The sequence below is a fragment of the Hippopotamus amphibius genome, chromosome 5 (genome assembly GCF_030028045.1).
Source record: "Hippopotamus amphibius kiboko isolate mHipAmp2 chromosome 5, mHipAmp2.hap2, whole genome shotgun sequence".
Classification (NCBI taxonomy): Eukaryota; Metazoa; Chordata; class Mammalia; order Artiodactyla; family Hippopotamidae; genus Hippopotamus; species Hippopotamus amphibius.
In genome coordinates, this window is record NC_080190.1 from 171784000 (window position 1) to 171797145 (window position 13146).

General features: G+C 42.2%; 1 protein-coding gene across 5 annotated transcripts in view; it reads right to left on the minus strand.

Moving 5' to 3' along the window:
* Window positions 1–13146, minus strand: part of PTK2 (protein tyrosine kinase 2) — a 235689-nt gene that overhangs the window by 131280 nt on the left and 91263 nt on the right. For all 5 annotated transcript variants that reach the window (XM_057735053.1, XM_057735052.1, XM_057735051.1 and 2 more), the window contains one exon: window positions 925–1012. In XM_057735053.1, the coding sequence (XP_057591036.1) occupies window positions 925–1012 (88 nt within the window). The remainder of the gene's footprint in view (window positions 1–924; window positions 1013–13146) is intronic.

The following is a 13146-nucleotide window of genomic DNA, read 5'->3' on the forward strand; positions in this document are numbered from 1 at the left end:
TGCAGGAGAAAACCTAAAACCATCTCTTTACAGGATGTGGTCCCATCTCTCTCTCCCGTTTCCTTCCAAACCATTTTAGCTCAGACTTAAATGCACCATGTTTTCTAAAGTACATCTCTTCCTCACCTACAAAGGCGGCCTCTCCTTGAACGATGCTTTGTAGGGGACTCCAAACCTCCCGGTGTTACCACCCCTCCCAGCAGGGTCACACCATGTGTGCTGACAAACAGCACAGGACTGAACGTAAAGCAGCTGTTTACAGGAAATCCACTAGATTGAGGAATTCAGAAGGGCAGATGATGTCATTGATTTCTACATTCTTGACCCAGAGTGGACACTTACTGACTACTTTTAGTAAAATAAAAGTTACCCAGTGTGTTTACTCGCAACACTGTATGTACACATCTCACTGATATTCATTAGGCTTTTTGTGAACTCTTCACAAATACCTACAAGTAACACTTATTTGATTGGAAAACTGTTTTGGTTCTTCTATGTCACATGTATTTATTGTCTAATATCTTACAGGGTGAAAAGAAAGCTCCTTTTAGTGTAAAAAAGTCAATTCTGCTTTGTTATGCAAAATGCTATTGAGATTATATAATTATATGGGTATAGTTGGCTCCGAATAAACATCTGAAATTTGTTGATATTCAGGCATGATAATTATATTTGAATTAAAGACAGAACAACAGTTGTATCACTTCGGACTTACTATCTCTACTTAAAAGAACGATCTTTTAAGATTTGCCCAGGCATACAAAAATTCAGTGTCAACAATTTACGATTTCTTACTAATCTGCCATCCAGTGACAAATTTATATTCTCCCAAATGTCAGGCTTATCTAATTCTAAAATAAAACTGTGAAATAAATAGGATTCAAAGAAACAAAGCAAAAAGAGTATTAAAGCATCCTTCTATACCTGCTGATAGAAGAAATTCAAAGTTGGCTTGTCTTCAGTAAACTGGTTTAGAAATCCTTTTGGCAAATAACGAATTCTCAATTCGTATCTAAAAAATAATTAACAAAATAAAACAATTAGAAATAAGTCATTTTCTCAATTCACAGTCTACAGTATTATTTTGAATATGGCATTGCCAATTACTCTGAAACATTATTTTAAAAATAAGTTAAAATATAACCAGTTAATCTGTAAATGTAAATGTTTTCTTTTTCAGCAAAAATATGTGCGTGTGGGTGTGGTACAGCTCGAGGATTCTGCAGGAGACAGAGCGGGATAAGAAGCCCAGAGGGCACCAGGCAGTCCCTCCAGCCCCATGGCCGGGGCAGCACCACCCTGCACTCTGAAGGTGAGCTCTGCAAGCCTGGAGTCACACAGGATGCACCCTCGTGGCTTCTTTCAGTCACCAACATGCCTGTGAGATTCCTCCCTACAGAGTAAGTGTAGCTGCTCAGAGCTGAGCCCTGCGCCGTAGGACAGACCACAGTTATTTGCCCACATTACCACAATGGCCGTTTGAGTAGTCTCCCCCTGGGGGCTATCGGGAATAATGCTATGAACACGCTTTATCTTCCTCTTAAAAAGTCATTTTGCTCCAGAAGCCAAACTTCAAGAAGGGTCAAAACAAACGAATTTCACCAGAATGCCCTCTCTGTGCCTCATTCTGCATGTGTGTGTGTCCACCCATGTGAACACACGCGTGCATGCCTTTTGGTGAACACAGGCACACACTTCTGCTGGGTGTGCACCAGGAGACGCATCACTGGATCATAATGAACACACGCATTAGCCAGAGCAGAGGTTCCCACCCGGCAAACTGCAAAGCTGCACCCACGTGCACTCCCACGCCGCACGGCTGTTCTGGCTCCATGGCTCCTTACCTCTCTTTGGGATTTCTAACCTTTTCATTTTCATCACTCTGACACTTACTGCAAGAGTACACAGCGGTTTTAATTAGTACTTCCTTAATAAATACCACAAATGGGAACGTCTTCATTTGGTAACTGGCCATTCTGGTTATCTTCTTTTGTGACGTGTCTGGTAAAGCTTTTGTCCTTTTTCCTACTGAGTTGTCTGTGCCCCCCCCCCCCCCCCCCCCCACTGATCTGTAGGTATTCTTTACATATTCTGGACGTGAGGCCTTTGTTAGATTTAGTGAATACCCTCTCCCACTCTATGGCTTGCCTTTCACTATTTTAATGGTACCTTTTAAAAATTATGTTTTAAATCTTTTTATTTTAATGGTATCTTTTGAGGAAGAAAGTTTGTAACTTTTTTGCAGTCCTACTTATTCTTTTTCTTTTCAGTAAATTCTTTTACTGTTTTGTTTATAAAATATTTGCCTAGACAAATGTTACAAAAGATATGAATTTTTTCCCAAAAGCTTCACAAATTGATTTTTTAACATTCCATTAGGCTCACAAGGAAAATACTGCAAAGTAATCAATACAATTCTTTTGATTCAATTAAGCGTGGAAAAAATGCAAGATACACATACACAAGTTCCGCTGAGATTTTAAAGTATCCATCTGATTAAAATATACAACTGCCAAACAATTATACTTTTACTCTAAGAAGGGGTTTAAGAACTTACCGCAGACATTCTACATTGGGTAATTATTTACAGAAGCACAACAGATGTCATTTATTTTGAGTTTAGGACTTACCAGGCACCTTACATGCACCATTTCTCTTAACATAATAATCAGAGAACAGAGTGTAATTGCTGATGCTCAGCAGACTAGGAGAACAGTGCTCGGCGAGAGCAAGCAACCAGCTCTAAGGCTGGATCTCTGGGACCCAAAAGGCCGCAGGGGGCTTCGGTATTCACGTCACCCCATTTCAATAATTAAAAAAAAATTAGTCCAGAAGTCAAACATTTGGTGGCCTGGCTCCACATCCCGGCTCTTAACATCCAGCATCGAATGCTTAGAGACTACTCAGGCAGGATATGACAGCAACTGTGATAAGCATTTAACCAGATGACACTGCTTCATCAGCAGCAACCCCATGAGAAGCAGAAAGAACACGGGCTCTGGATCAAGACCGCCTGCACCTGAATCCTGGCTCCATCACTTGCCTGCTATCTGCCATCACCTCTCTGCGCCTCCATCTCCTCATCAGGACACACATCATCACAACCATCTCGACGGTTCGCCCACCACAGTAGTCACTACGCAACTAAGATTTACTCAGCACCAATCATCTACAGGACAATCCGAGAGGCTGGGAAGACATTCGTGAATAAAACAGGCACAAAGTACCAGCCTTCGTAAAGTTTCTATTTTTGCGGTGGAAGGCAGACAGCAAAAACATAAAAATCTGTGAGATGGTAGGTAATGTGACAAAGACAAATAAGCAAAGTAAGTGGAGTAACAAATGATGAAGTACTATTTTATAAAGGGAGTCAGTGAAGGATACTCTGACTCAGTGATGCTTGAGTGAAGGTCTAAAGGAAGTAAGGAAGGGAGTTATGAGCAGGGAGAATGTGTAAAGGCCCTGGGGTCAGAGGGTGCTTGGGGGGGCGACTGCAGCTCCAGCCCACTGAGGAGGGGGTGAGTAAAGAGCTGCAGGGAGAGGTGGATCAGGAGCTGGCAGAGCGCACAGTCGGGATGGTGGGGCGCGTCCCGGCGAGAAAGGAAGCCCCAGGAGCACTGTGGCCGGACCAGCAACATCGCGTTCCTGAGGCCTCGCTGGGCGGGCCTACGCAGAGCAGACAACAGGGGCCAAACCAAGGCCAGGAGGGGGCTGGCCAGAAATAGCCACCAGGTTACTATTCCACCCTGTCTTCACAGATGAGGGAGAAAAGAATTTTAGGGAATTAGGCAATTTCACCAAGGTCCCACAGCTACGAAGAGGCAGACCCAGTTCCACTTCAGCAGGAACATGTCTGAAGGCCCAGAGTCGAAATGAAACTAAGAGAAGGCACCGGTGCTTAGACACAGAGAGGAAGCTGATCTTGCTCGTGGGGGTGGGAAAGGTCTTTGGATCGTGTAAGGGTTCTGGTCCCTGCTGCAAGCCACTACAGTCTAGCACAGTCTCCCCCGCTTCACAGCCCTACGGAAACTCTGCTCAGGGTCTCCCAATTTACTTCCAGTCCAATCACCTCACCGCAGGCCTTAAACCACAGCACCTGACGCCTACGGCCTGCAGGCCCCGGAGACTCACCATTTTCCTCATATTTCCGCTACTCTTCTAAGAGCCTGGCTACAGCCTGACATAGGTTTCCACGTCTCTGCTCCAGGCCACTCGGTGGATTTCTGAGCAGCAGCTCACTACAGCATGCCCCAATACACCATCCTCTGCTTCTGCTCCCAAGTAACAGAGTAACATTAAGGCCACCGACATCTAACTTCCTCAGTCTTACCTCCAACTATGAGCACCAAGACACCCACAAGCTAATGAGCTAACGATGGGGCGGAGTAGGAAACAAAGCTGGGGCGGATGAAGATTCTGATAACCCTGAGACTGAGAAGGATTAGCTAGCCAGACAGTGAGTAGTGAGAGAAAAAGTACAATTTCACAAAACTACACAGATGACCCTCGTAATCAATGTGGCATGCACAGCTCTTTCTTGCAGCAGACTTCCAATTTTAAAACCTAGAAGGAAGGACAGGAATAAAAATTCATCATTTGGCAAAAATCACAGTAACGAATACTGCATAAAAGAATCACCAATGATGCTGAGGTTAGTGGGTGAAAATACGAGAAACAGTATCTGCAGTCTCTGTATTTCCCCAGAAGATATTACTTAATTACAGAGGGGAAAATAATAACTTTATAGCAGAGAAACCTGGCCACCACCTTAAATCAGAGGATCCAAGTTAAAGCCACCAGTAAAATGAGTCATAGCCTCACCAAAGACTTCCTGCTAAAATGCAATGAGAAAATCAACACCTTGACTGTGGTGCTCTTCCCCAGATGTATCAGCTCAATATAATCACGAAAACAAAGATAACACCAAACCCAAATTGAGGAACACCGTACAAACAACCAGCCAGTGTTCTCCAAAAGGGTCAAGGTCATGAAGGACAAAGACAGCCTGAGGACCTGTCCCAGATTAGAGAAGACCCAAGGCAACAGGACACTGAGGCACGTGATGCTCTGATCTGGATCCTGGGCCGGAGGAGGGACAACTATGAAATGTGATGACATCTGTAGATTAGTTAATAGCACTGTATCCATCGATTTTAACATTTAGGGGAGCTGGCTGAAGGGCACGCAGAATTTCTGTGTACTATTTTTGCAACTTTTGATACATACTAAGAATAAAAACAAATTCTCACATACCTAAGACTGACTATTCTGTAGCTGTGGTGACAAATAACCACTAGAACTAGTTTTAAACTAGCCTGGTCAATAAACATCAGTTTTGTGTAGACACAGACCAGCCAGAAATCTGTTCATCTTTGTGCTGTCACTGTCTGGTGCAGAAGCATCCAATAAATGTTTAATTAATCAGCAAATTCGGAAGTCCATCCTGTTTTATAATACTGTCACTTCCAAACTTGTCAGAACATCCCTCTATTTACTGTCTTACTGCTTTAAATCTTCTAAAGAACTCTTGTGGAATTCAGTGCTATAATGAAAGACTAGCTTTTCAAATTGAGGTATATGCACACGGAATGTTGCTTCAAGATAACATAGAAAACTATCAAAATACAATCTAAAACTTCCTAAGCTATCATTAGTCATTTTCTTTTGTCATCTTTGAAAAGGGACACCTTTCCTCTATATAAAAGACTTTTTTTCTCCTGCAAAGGTCTGGGAAAAAAAAAAAAGAAATATTCTTTTTGCAGAGTGAGGAGCTGTTCAACAGCTGTGAGCAGGAGAATGTGAACCACATCTGATAACAATGAAAAGGACTTTCTTTTTCACTTGTTCTGCAGAAGCCCCACAATTCCCCCTCAAATGCTATAAGAAAGCCTCTTCTCAGACCTGGCTTTCAAAGCCCTGAATCCTGCACCAAAAGGACTGGGCCACTTATACCTGATTAACCTGCTCAGAAGTCAGACCACTCCATGTAGGTGATTCCAGACAACCAAAATTTAGTTAGCAAAATTTAATTAACTAGAATTTAATTATCTAGGTGCAAAACTTTAAATCTGTTTGGTGGAAATCTCTCAAAACTGCATAACATTTTTTGCTACCCTATAAACTAGGTACGGCATGGTAATTCAAACTTTTTTGGCTGACTCAAGTTCCTAGCAAACACCACCTACTTAGCCTGCAACCCCCAGGACCCCAGGGACAGGGGAGCAGGCGCCTGCCCTCTGACAAAGTGGGAAGGAAGCAGGGCCCGTGCGTGCGGGTGCGGGCTCGGCCTCAGGACCCCGAGGGTTCCGCACAAGTCCCTGAGAGCCCTTATGGGGCCGGGAGCGAGCAGGGTGCTCTCCCTGCAGAGGCTCTAGACCATCTCCCCCTGACCCTTTATTTACATGCTCCATATTGTCACCCATCTGATGCACTGACAATATTCTTTTATGTTTATTTTGCTTTTAACTTTGTAAAAGTATATCATGCTGTATGTCATCTTCTGGGACTTTTTGTTTTTTAACTAAGGTAAAATTCACATAAAAAGTAACCATTTTAGGGAATTCCCTGGTTTCCCTGTGGTTAGGACTCCAGGCTTTTACCACCCCAGGGAGCTAAGATCCTGCAAGCCCCACCCCCAGCATCCCTGGTAAAGTGTGCAATTCAATGGTGTTGCTATTGAGTGCATTCACAACGCTACCCACGGACTGCCTTTTGTCACACAATATTATCCAAGATTCATCCATACTGTTGCAAGTCCCGATACTTCATTCATTTTGACTTGTGTAACATTTCACTGTGAATATTCCGCAAATGACTTGCCCACCACTGGCTATTCTATGAATGTTCTTGGGTCTCCATCCTAGTACTGAAATGCAAGTCTCTTGAGGACAGAACTTGAAGTGGAACAGCAGGACTGTAGGGCACGTCATGATGACGCTAAGCCATTTCCCCACACGGCTTTACCGACTTACATTCTCCCCAGCTGTGCGGGCAAGATCCTGTCAGATCCACAACCTCTCCTGCTATTCATAGTGTCCAACAACTTACTTTCGGCCAACCAGATAGTGTAAGATGGAACCTAAGGGCCTAGATTCACACCTTCCTGAGCACTAGGAAGCTGACAGTGTCCTCCTGTGATTACCGGTCAAACCTGTCTCCTCTCTGACGAAAACAGCTTCACGTTTCTTCCCCACGTACTGAGTGGTTTACGATCCTCACACTGATCAGTGGACGAACACCTGACACTGTCTTTTGTCAGCTACTCAAGCTGCAAGTATCTCCTACTAGTTGCAACTCGTTTCCGCACTTTTTTTCTTGGCTGTGCCACACAGCTTGCGGGATCTCAGTTCCCCCACCAAGCACTGAACCCTCGCCCTCAGCGGTGAAAGCGTCGAGTCCGAACCACAGGATGGCCAGGGAATTCCTGTTTCGGCACTTTTTAAAATACATCGTTTGATAAACAGAATGTTTTCTTCTCTAATTAAAGTCAAATCTGTTATTCTCGTCTGTTAGAGTGAACGTTTTTGGGGTATTAAGGAAACCTTCCTACTCTAGGGCCAAAGACACATTCAACTATATTTCCCATTAAACTTTTTTTTTTCTTTTTAAAAATATTTATTTATTTACTTATTGGTTGTGTTGGGTCTTTGTTGCTGTGCACAGGCTTTCTCTAGTTGCAGAGAGTGGGGGCTAATCTTCATTGCGGTGCGCAGGCTTCTCATTGCAGTGGCTTCGCTTGTTGCAGGGCACGGGCTTCAGTAGTTGTGGTACATGAGCTCAATAGTCGTGGCTCTTGGGCTCTGGAGCACATCCTCAGTAGTTGTGGCACACGGGCTTAGCTGCTCCACAGCACGTGGGATCTTCCTGGACCAGGGCTCGAACCCGTGTCCCCTGCATTGGCAGGTGGATTCTTAACCACTGTGCCACCAGGGAAGCCCCCCCCCCCTTTTTTTTTTTGGGAAATTGATCCATCTCAGGTGGATTCTGTATATTGTTCCAGGTATGATCTAATTTTGTTATTCTTTCTATGAGGATAGCCATTTATCAAACCTGCCCTTCCTTTCCCCAATGACACATCATGACATCTCTGTAAGGCCATCCTACCTGAGACAGTTATAACCAAATGTGTGTGCTACAGCTGCTTACTGAAGCATCTGAAGAACGGAAGACTCAATTAAACAAGTTTAGATCTCAGGTTTATTTAACAATATGAATAAATACTATAGAAGATAGTGTGAAAAAGAAAAATCTATGTTCAAAACCTTCATAGGAATGGAAACTAATATCCAATTATTCTGATGAGTCTTGGCACTTTCACTTAAATATTAACATCCTACTTCTCAGAACTAAAGCCAGAGCTGCAGGTGCCCTCACACGCCCACCCATGAACTGAGAGAGGAGGTCTCAATGTTCTGTTTTTTTTTTTTCTTTTATTTTTATTGGAGCACAGTTGATTTACAATGCTGTGTTAGTTTCAGGTGTACAGCAAATTGTCAATGCTGTGATTCTTGTAGTCACATACCTAATATAGGAGTAGAGAAGAAAGAGCTGGTGCATGGACCTAGTTTCCACTCTCCCACCCATTTAAGCTGTGTGACCGCGGGCAGGTTATCAAGTCTCTCATGCAATGTCTGACACACAATAAGCATATGTTACTATGAGAAGATTGTTACTAACATAAACTAGTCCTGTTCATTTCCTAGTTGATAATTTCATTATCACTGATTCAACCTGCACTTAAAATATTTTTCACTGGGTGTCAACTATATACCAGGCATGCCCAGAACCCAGCAGTGGAGCAGTGAATACGACAGAGTCCCTGAGGGAGAAAGACGGCACCAGGAGGGCAGGGGGCTCTGTAGACAGAAAGGCTGGAAAAGGCCCTGGGGAGGAGGTGACAGCGGAGCACCTGCCCTAATGAAGGGAGGTCCCAGCCAGGCCGGAAATGGCAGAGAAGTACACACAAGAGTTGAGCATCAAGTTCAAAGGCACTAGGAACAATCCGCTTGGTTTGTTCAAGAGCCAGTAAGAGCACCAGTGTGGCCAAGGTCAAGCAACTGAAAAAGTGGAAACGATAAAGGCAAAAAGAGAAGTGAGATGTAGGACTATTCTATTCAACAAGCAAGAAGGCAGCAACAGAGAAGGGACCATCAAATGAGACCCCACCCTGAGTACCCATGAGAACAGAAAATTGAAATTTCAAGCGACCGGAGTTGTTCGAGTGGAGGAAGGGGAGGAGCAGCAGATGCAGACGAGGAACAAGAGGTAATCACAGACTTGGAGGGGGCTCCATGTGTGACGGGGGCTCCTGGAAGTTTCTGAGCGGGGATGATCTACACATTTCCTCGGATGTTCACATTTTAAAAGATTTGTCAGCAAATTCTGTGAGCTCTACCTTAAAATATATCTCAGTACAGCTGCTTCTCGCTCCTTCCAGTACTACTCCCCCCCATCCATCATCTTCTGTGACTTTTTCCTGGGTTATTGCAATAACCTGTCCTTTGGTTTCTTGCATTTATCCAATTAAAGTGTGAATTTAATGCCAAAGGCAGGTCTAGGGAGGGTAGAAAGAGGAGAAGAAGTCACTGGAGCAGCCCCAAACATCAAGGCTAAGCAAGAGAAGACAGACTGTGAACGGTCAGTAAAGCTGAAGGAAAACCTTCACCAGAAGAGCATCTGGTATCCAGGAGGCTATGTGAAGAAAGTTCACTCGGTATCCACAGGGGAACTGTTCCAGGACCCCCGCAGACACCAAAATCCAGGATGCTCACGTAAAATGGCATGGTCTGTGCATGTACACTGTGCACACCCTCTCCTGTACTTGAAAGCATCGCTAGATCACTTATAATAATACATTATATAACATAAATGCTATGTAAATAGATGCTGGCACAGCATTTTGCTTTTTGGAACTTTCTGGAATTCCCCCCCCCACCCCCAGAATTTGGGATCAGCAATTGGTTGAATCCATGGCTGCAGAACCAGGGAACCCTCAGATGCTGAGGGCCAGATGTATTTAGACAGGAGGAAATGACTGTGGCCGTGAGCTGCTGCAGAGAGGGGACTGAGTGGCGAAAGGGCAGAGCCTGTCAAAGCCAGGCCCACAGCAGGCTGGGCCTTCTCCTCTGAACTATAAATTATTTAGAGACATGCTTTTAAATTGCTTAATACGCTGCTGTGCACAGGATCCTGTATTTCTACATTAGTTAGATACATAATTTTAAAACTATTGTTTACTTACTGTTTGTGTACTCCCTTTTAATTTCAGGAGAGGTAAGTTTTATTTAATACTAGTTTTGCTTTATACATTCTGAGGAATGTCTAGGAATTTATAAATTTAAGAGTTATATTTATTTCTATACTTATTAAATTCTTGGTGAAATGGGCCTTTTATTGTTATGTAGCTGCCCTCTACATCCATAATAATGCTTGTTTGCCTGAAAAATTTCTTTCACAGGATATTAACAGCACAATACTAATCTTTTTTTTTTTTCCTGGTTATTATCTACCTGGTATATCAGGACTCATTAGTAGGCAGGAAAATTCTTTTTACTTTGTATTTATTAATTTATTTTACTGAAATAGAACAAAACAGAATGACATTGAAGAGAAAACCTTTAGACTTTAGTGTAAATAATAAGGCCGAGTATGTTTTGTGAAATACGTAAGTTCATCATATATAAACAGCTCTGAGATATACAAACAGGTATACGTGCACTAGATCTCAAGGCAAAATACATTTCTTCCTGTAAATCAAAGAAAAATGTTTGAACATCACTGTTTTGGATACAGCCTATAGACAGCAGACATCTGGAATGTATTTTTTAATCACACTCTAATAAGCTCTGACCATTCACAATTAGTACACTTGCATCTTACCTGAGGTTTCTATTTATCCTGTTTCCCCACACTTTTTCTCTATTTCTTTCCTTCTTTTTGATCCCTACATTTCTCTAAATCCTACTTACCCAGCTACTGTGTAAGTCACGTTCCTAACATCTGAGCTGCTGCCCTCGTATTTAGCTGACAAAGCTTTGCATGCTGACTGCCTCCCTTCCAACATGCATCCAGTACTGAGCTCTACTTTTTTAATATTAAAAAATCCGTTATAAAAAAAAATCTGTCATCATTAGTTTTGTTTCATGGAGCCGATGCGTACTGATCTGTTTGTGGGTAATTTAACCATGCAAACCAATAAAGGCTGCCAGTTACGTTTTCTCACCACTTTGAACACATTATCCCACCATTTTCTTGGCATCAGTGATGCTGTGAGAAGTCTGAATTTTTCTCTGCCTGCTCTTAACGTCCTCTTTCTTTTCTAGAGCACTATTTTACTATATTCTGCCAAAGTATGCATTTAGTTTTCTTTATCCTGTCTGAGATTTTTTTGTTAATCCTGCATTTAAGGACTCATGTCACTCATTGATTCTAGAAAGTTCTCAGCTCTCTTCTCTTAGGATTATTCCCTCTTCCTCATTCTTTTTATTCTCTTCTTCAGAGTTCCTGTTAGAAAAGGGTAGACCTTCTCACTCTTCGTGTTATATAAACCTGCTTTCATAATTTCCATCTGTTCATCTCTGTGCTATGTTTTGGGCACATTTTCTCAGATCCACCTTCTTGTTTACTAATTTTTCAGCTATGTCTAATCTGCTGCTTTATCTACCCAATGATTTCCGGAACTTCTGTTTTGTTCTTTTTCAAATCTGCTAGGTTATTTTAACAGCCTCCTATTCCCCACTGACACTTTAGAACAACCTGTATTAACCCTCACACTCTTGAAGGTACCACACATGTATCAACCGTATCTCTAATAACATTTTCTTCTTTCATCGCCCCTACTGACGACCCACGCATCTTCACTCATCTCATAAGCTACACTCTCAGAATTTCAAAGATCACGTTATTCCCATTGAGACAGGCATGTTGATTTAAAAAACCCATACTATGAAGTCAGATAGCTAAATCCAAATCAAAACTGTATCACAAACTATCTATGCGAATGCAACTTAAATCAATTCTGTTGTGCCTCTGTTTTCATCTGTAAAGTAAGGATAACAAGTCTTTACCTCCTAGGCTTTGGGTAAATGAAATATATAGTTTACAAATTATAAATATACAAATTACACATAGCACATAGCTGGCACAGTGCCCAGCTCTTAACAGCCACCTGGCGACAGGAACGCATCCTCTTCACCACTCAGCAGCAGCAGCTTCATCACCCTTCATTCCAGGAGGGTCAGCCAAATTCTCCTTGCTTTTAAGGATCCAGGCTCCACTAAATAAAATAGTCTACTCAATTTTACTTGAGATTAGGTAAAATAAGTTGGCTTAAAAGAAGAAACACAAAGCTGGTATACACAGGTATCTACATTCAACACTTTACTGAGCACTAAACTACGGCCACAGTGAAGGCTGCCTCTGACATGCCTGCCTAAATTCAGAAGGTGACAAAACTGTGTTAATTAAAAGTATTTTGAGGTATTTTCAAGTAACTTTCAGACGTTCTTAGTTTTTAAACAATTATTTAATCAGTTGACCAAATAGATGGAGGTCAAATTTTTGCTAGCCATTGATGAAAAGTAACCAAACTATATATTCTCACAGACTATTTTGTTAGCTTGGTTCCAGCTATTTGATAAATTTGAAAATACAACTATATTTCTTTGATAATCTGTAACTGGGACAAGATTTTATTCAACTGAAGAGTTACTCACCCAAACATCTTTGTTTTTCTTTTAAGTGTCTAATCTTAACGCCTTAGATCCTTGAGCTGAAAGTTACTGACATCTGAATGCCCTCTTCACTCTATAACCATCTTTATTTCTGCACCATTTTCTATAAAAACGGGGGACCTCTGTGGAAGAACCCCATTTACAAGTTATACTGCTCTCAAACGTGTTTTAGATGTACAATTTCCTACAAATCTCTTGGTTTACTTAAAAGTGAAAAAAATTATTAGGAGAGAACCAGGGAAAGGACAATTTACAGGGAATTCTTTTAACTGACCTTGAAAGACTTTAGTTTCCTTATGGTCAGCGTGACTCACTAAGAGATCACTTCCTAATTTCAATGTTGTATGTGAATACCCACTAGGTGAGCTGTGGATTACTGTACTGGGCACAGTAAAGCGAGCTCTGCGGCCCAGAA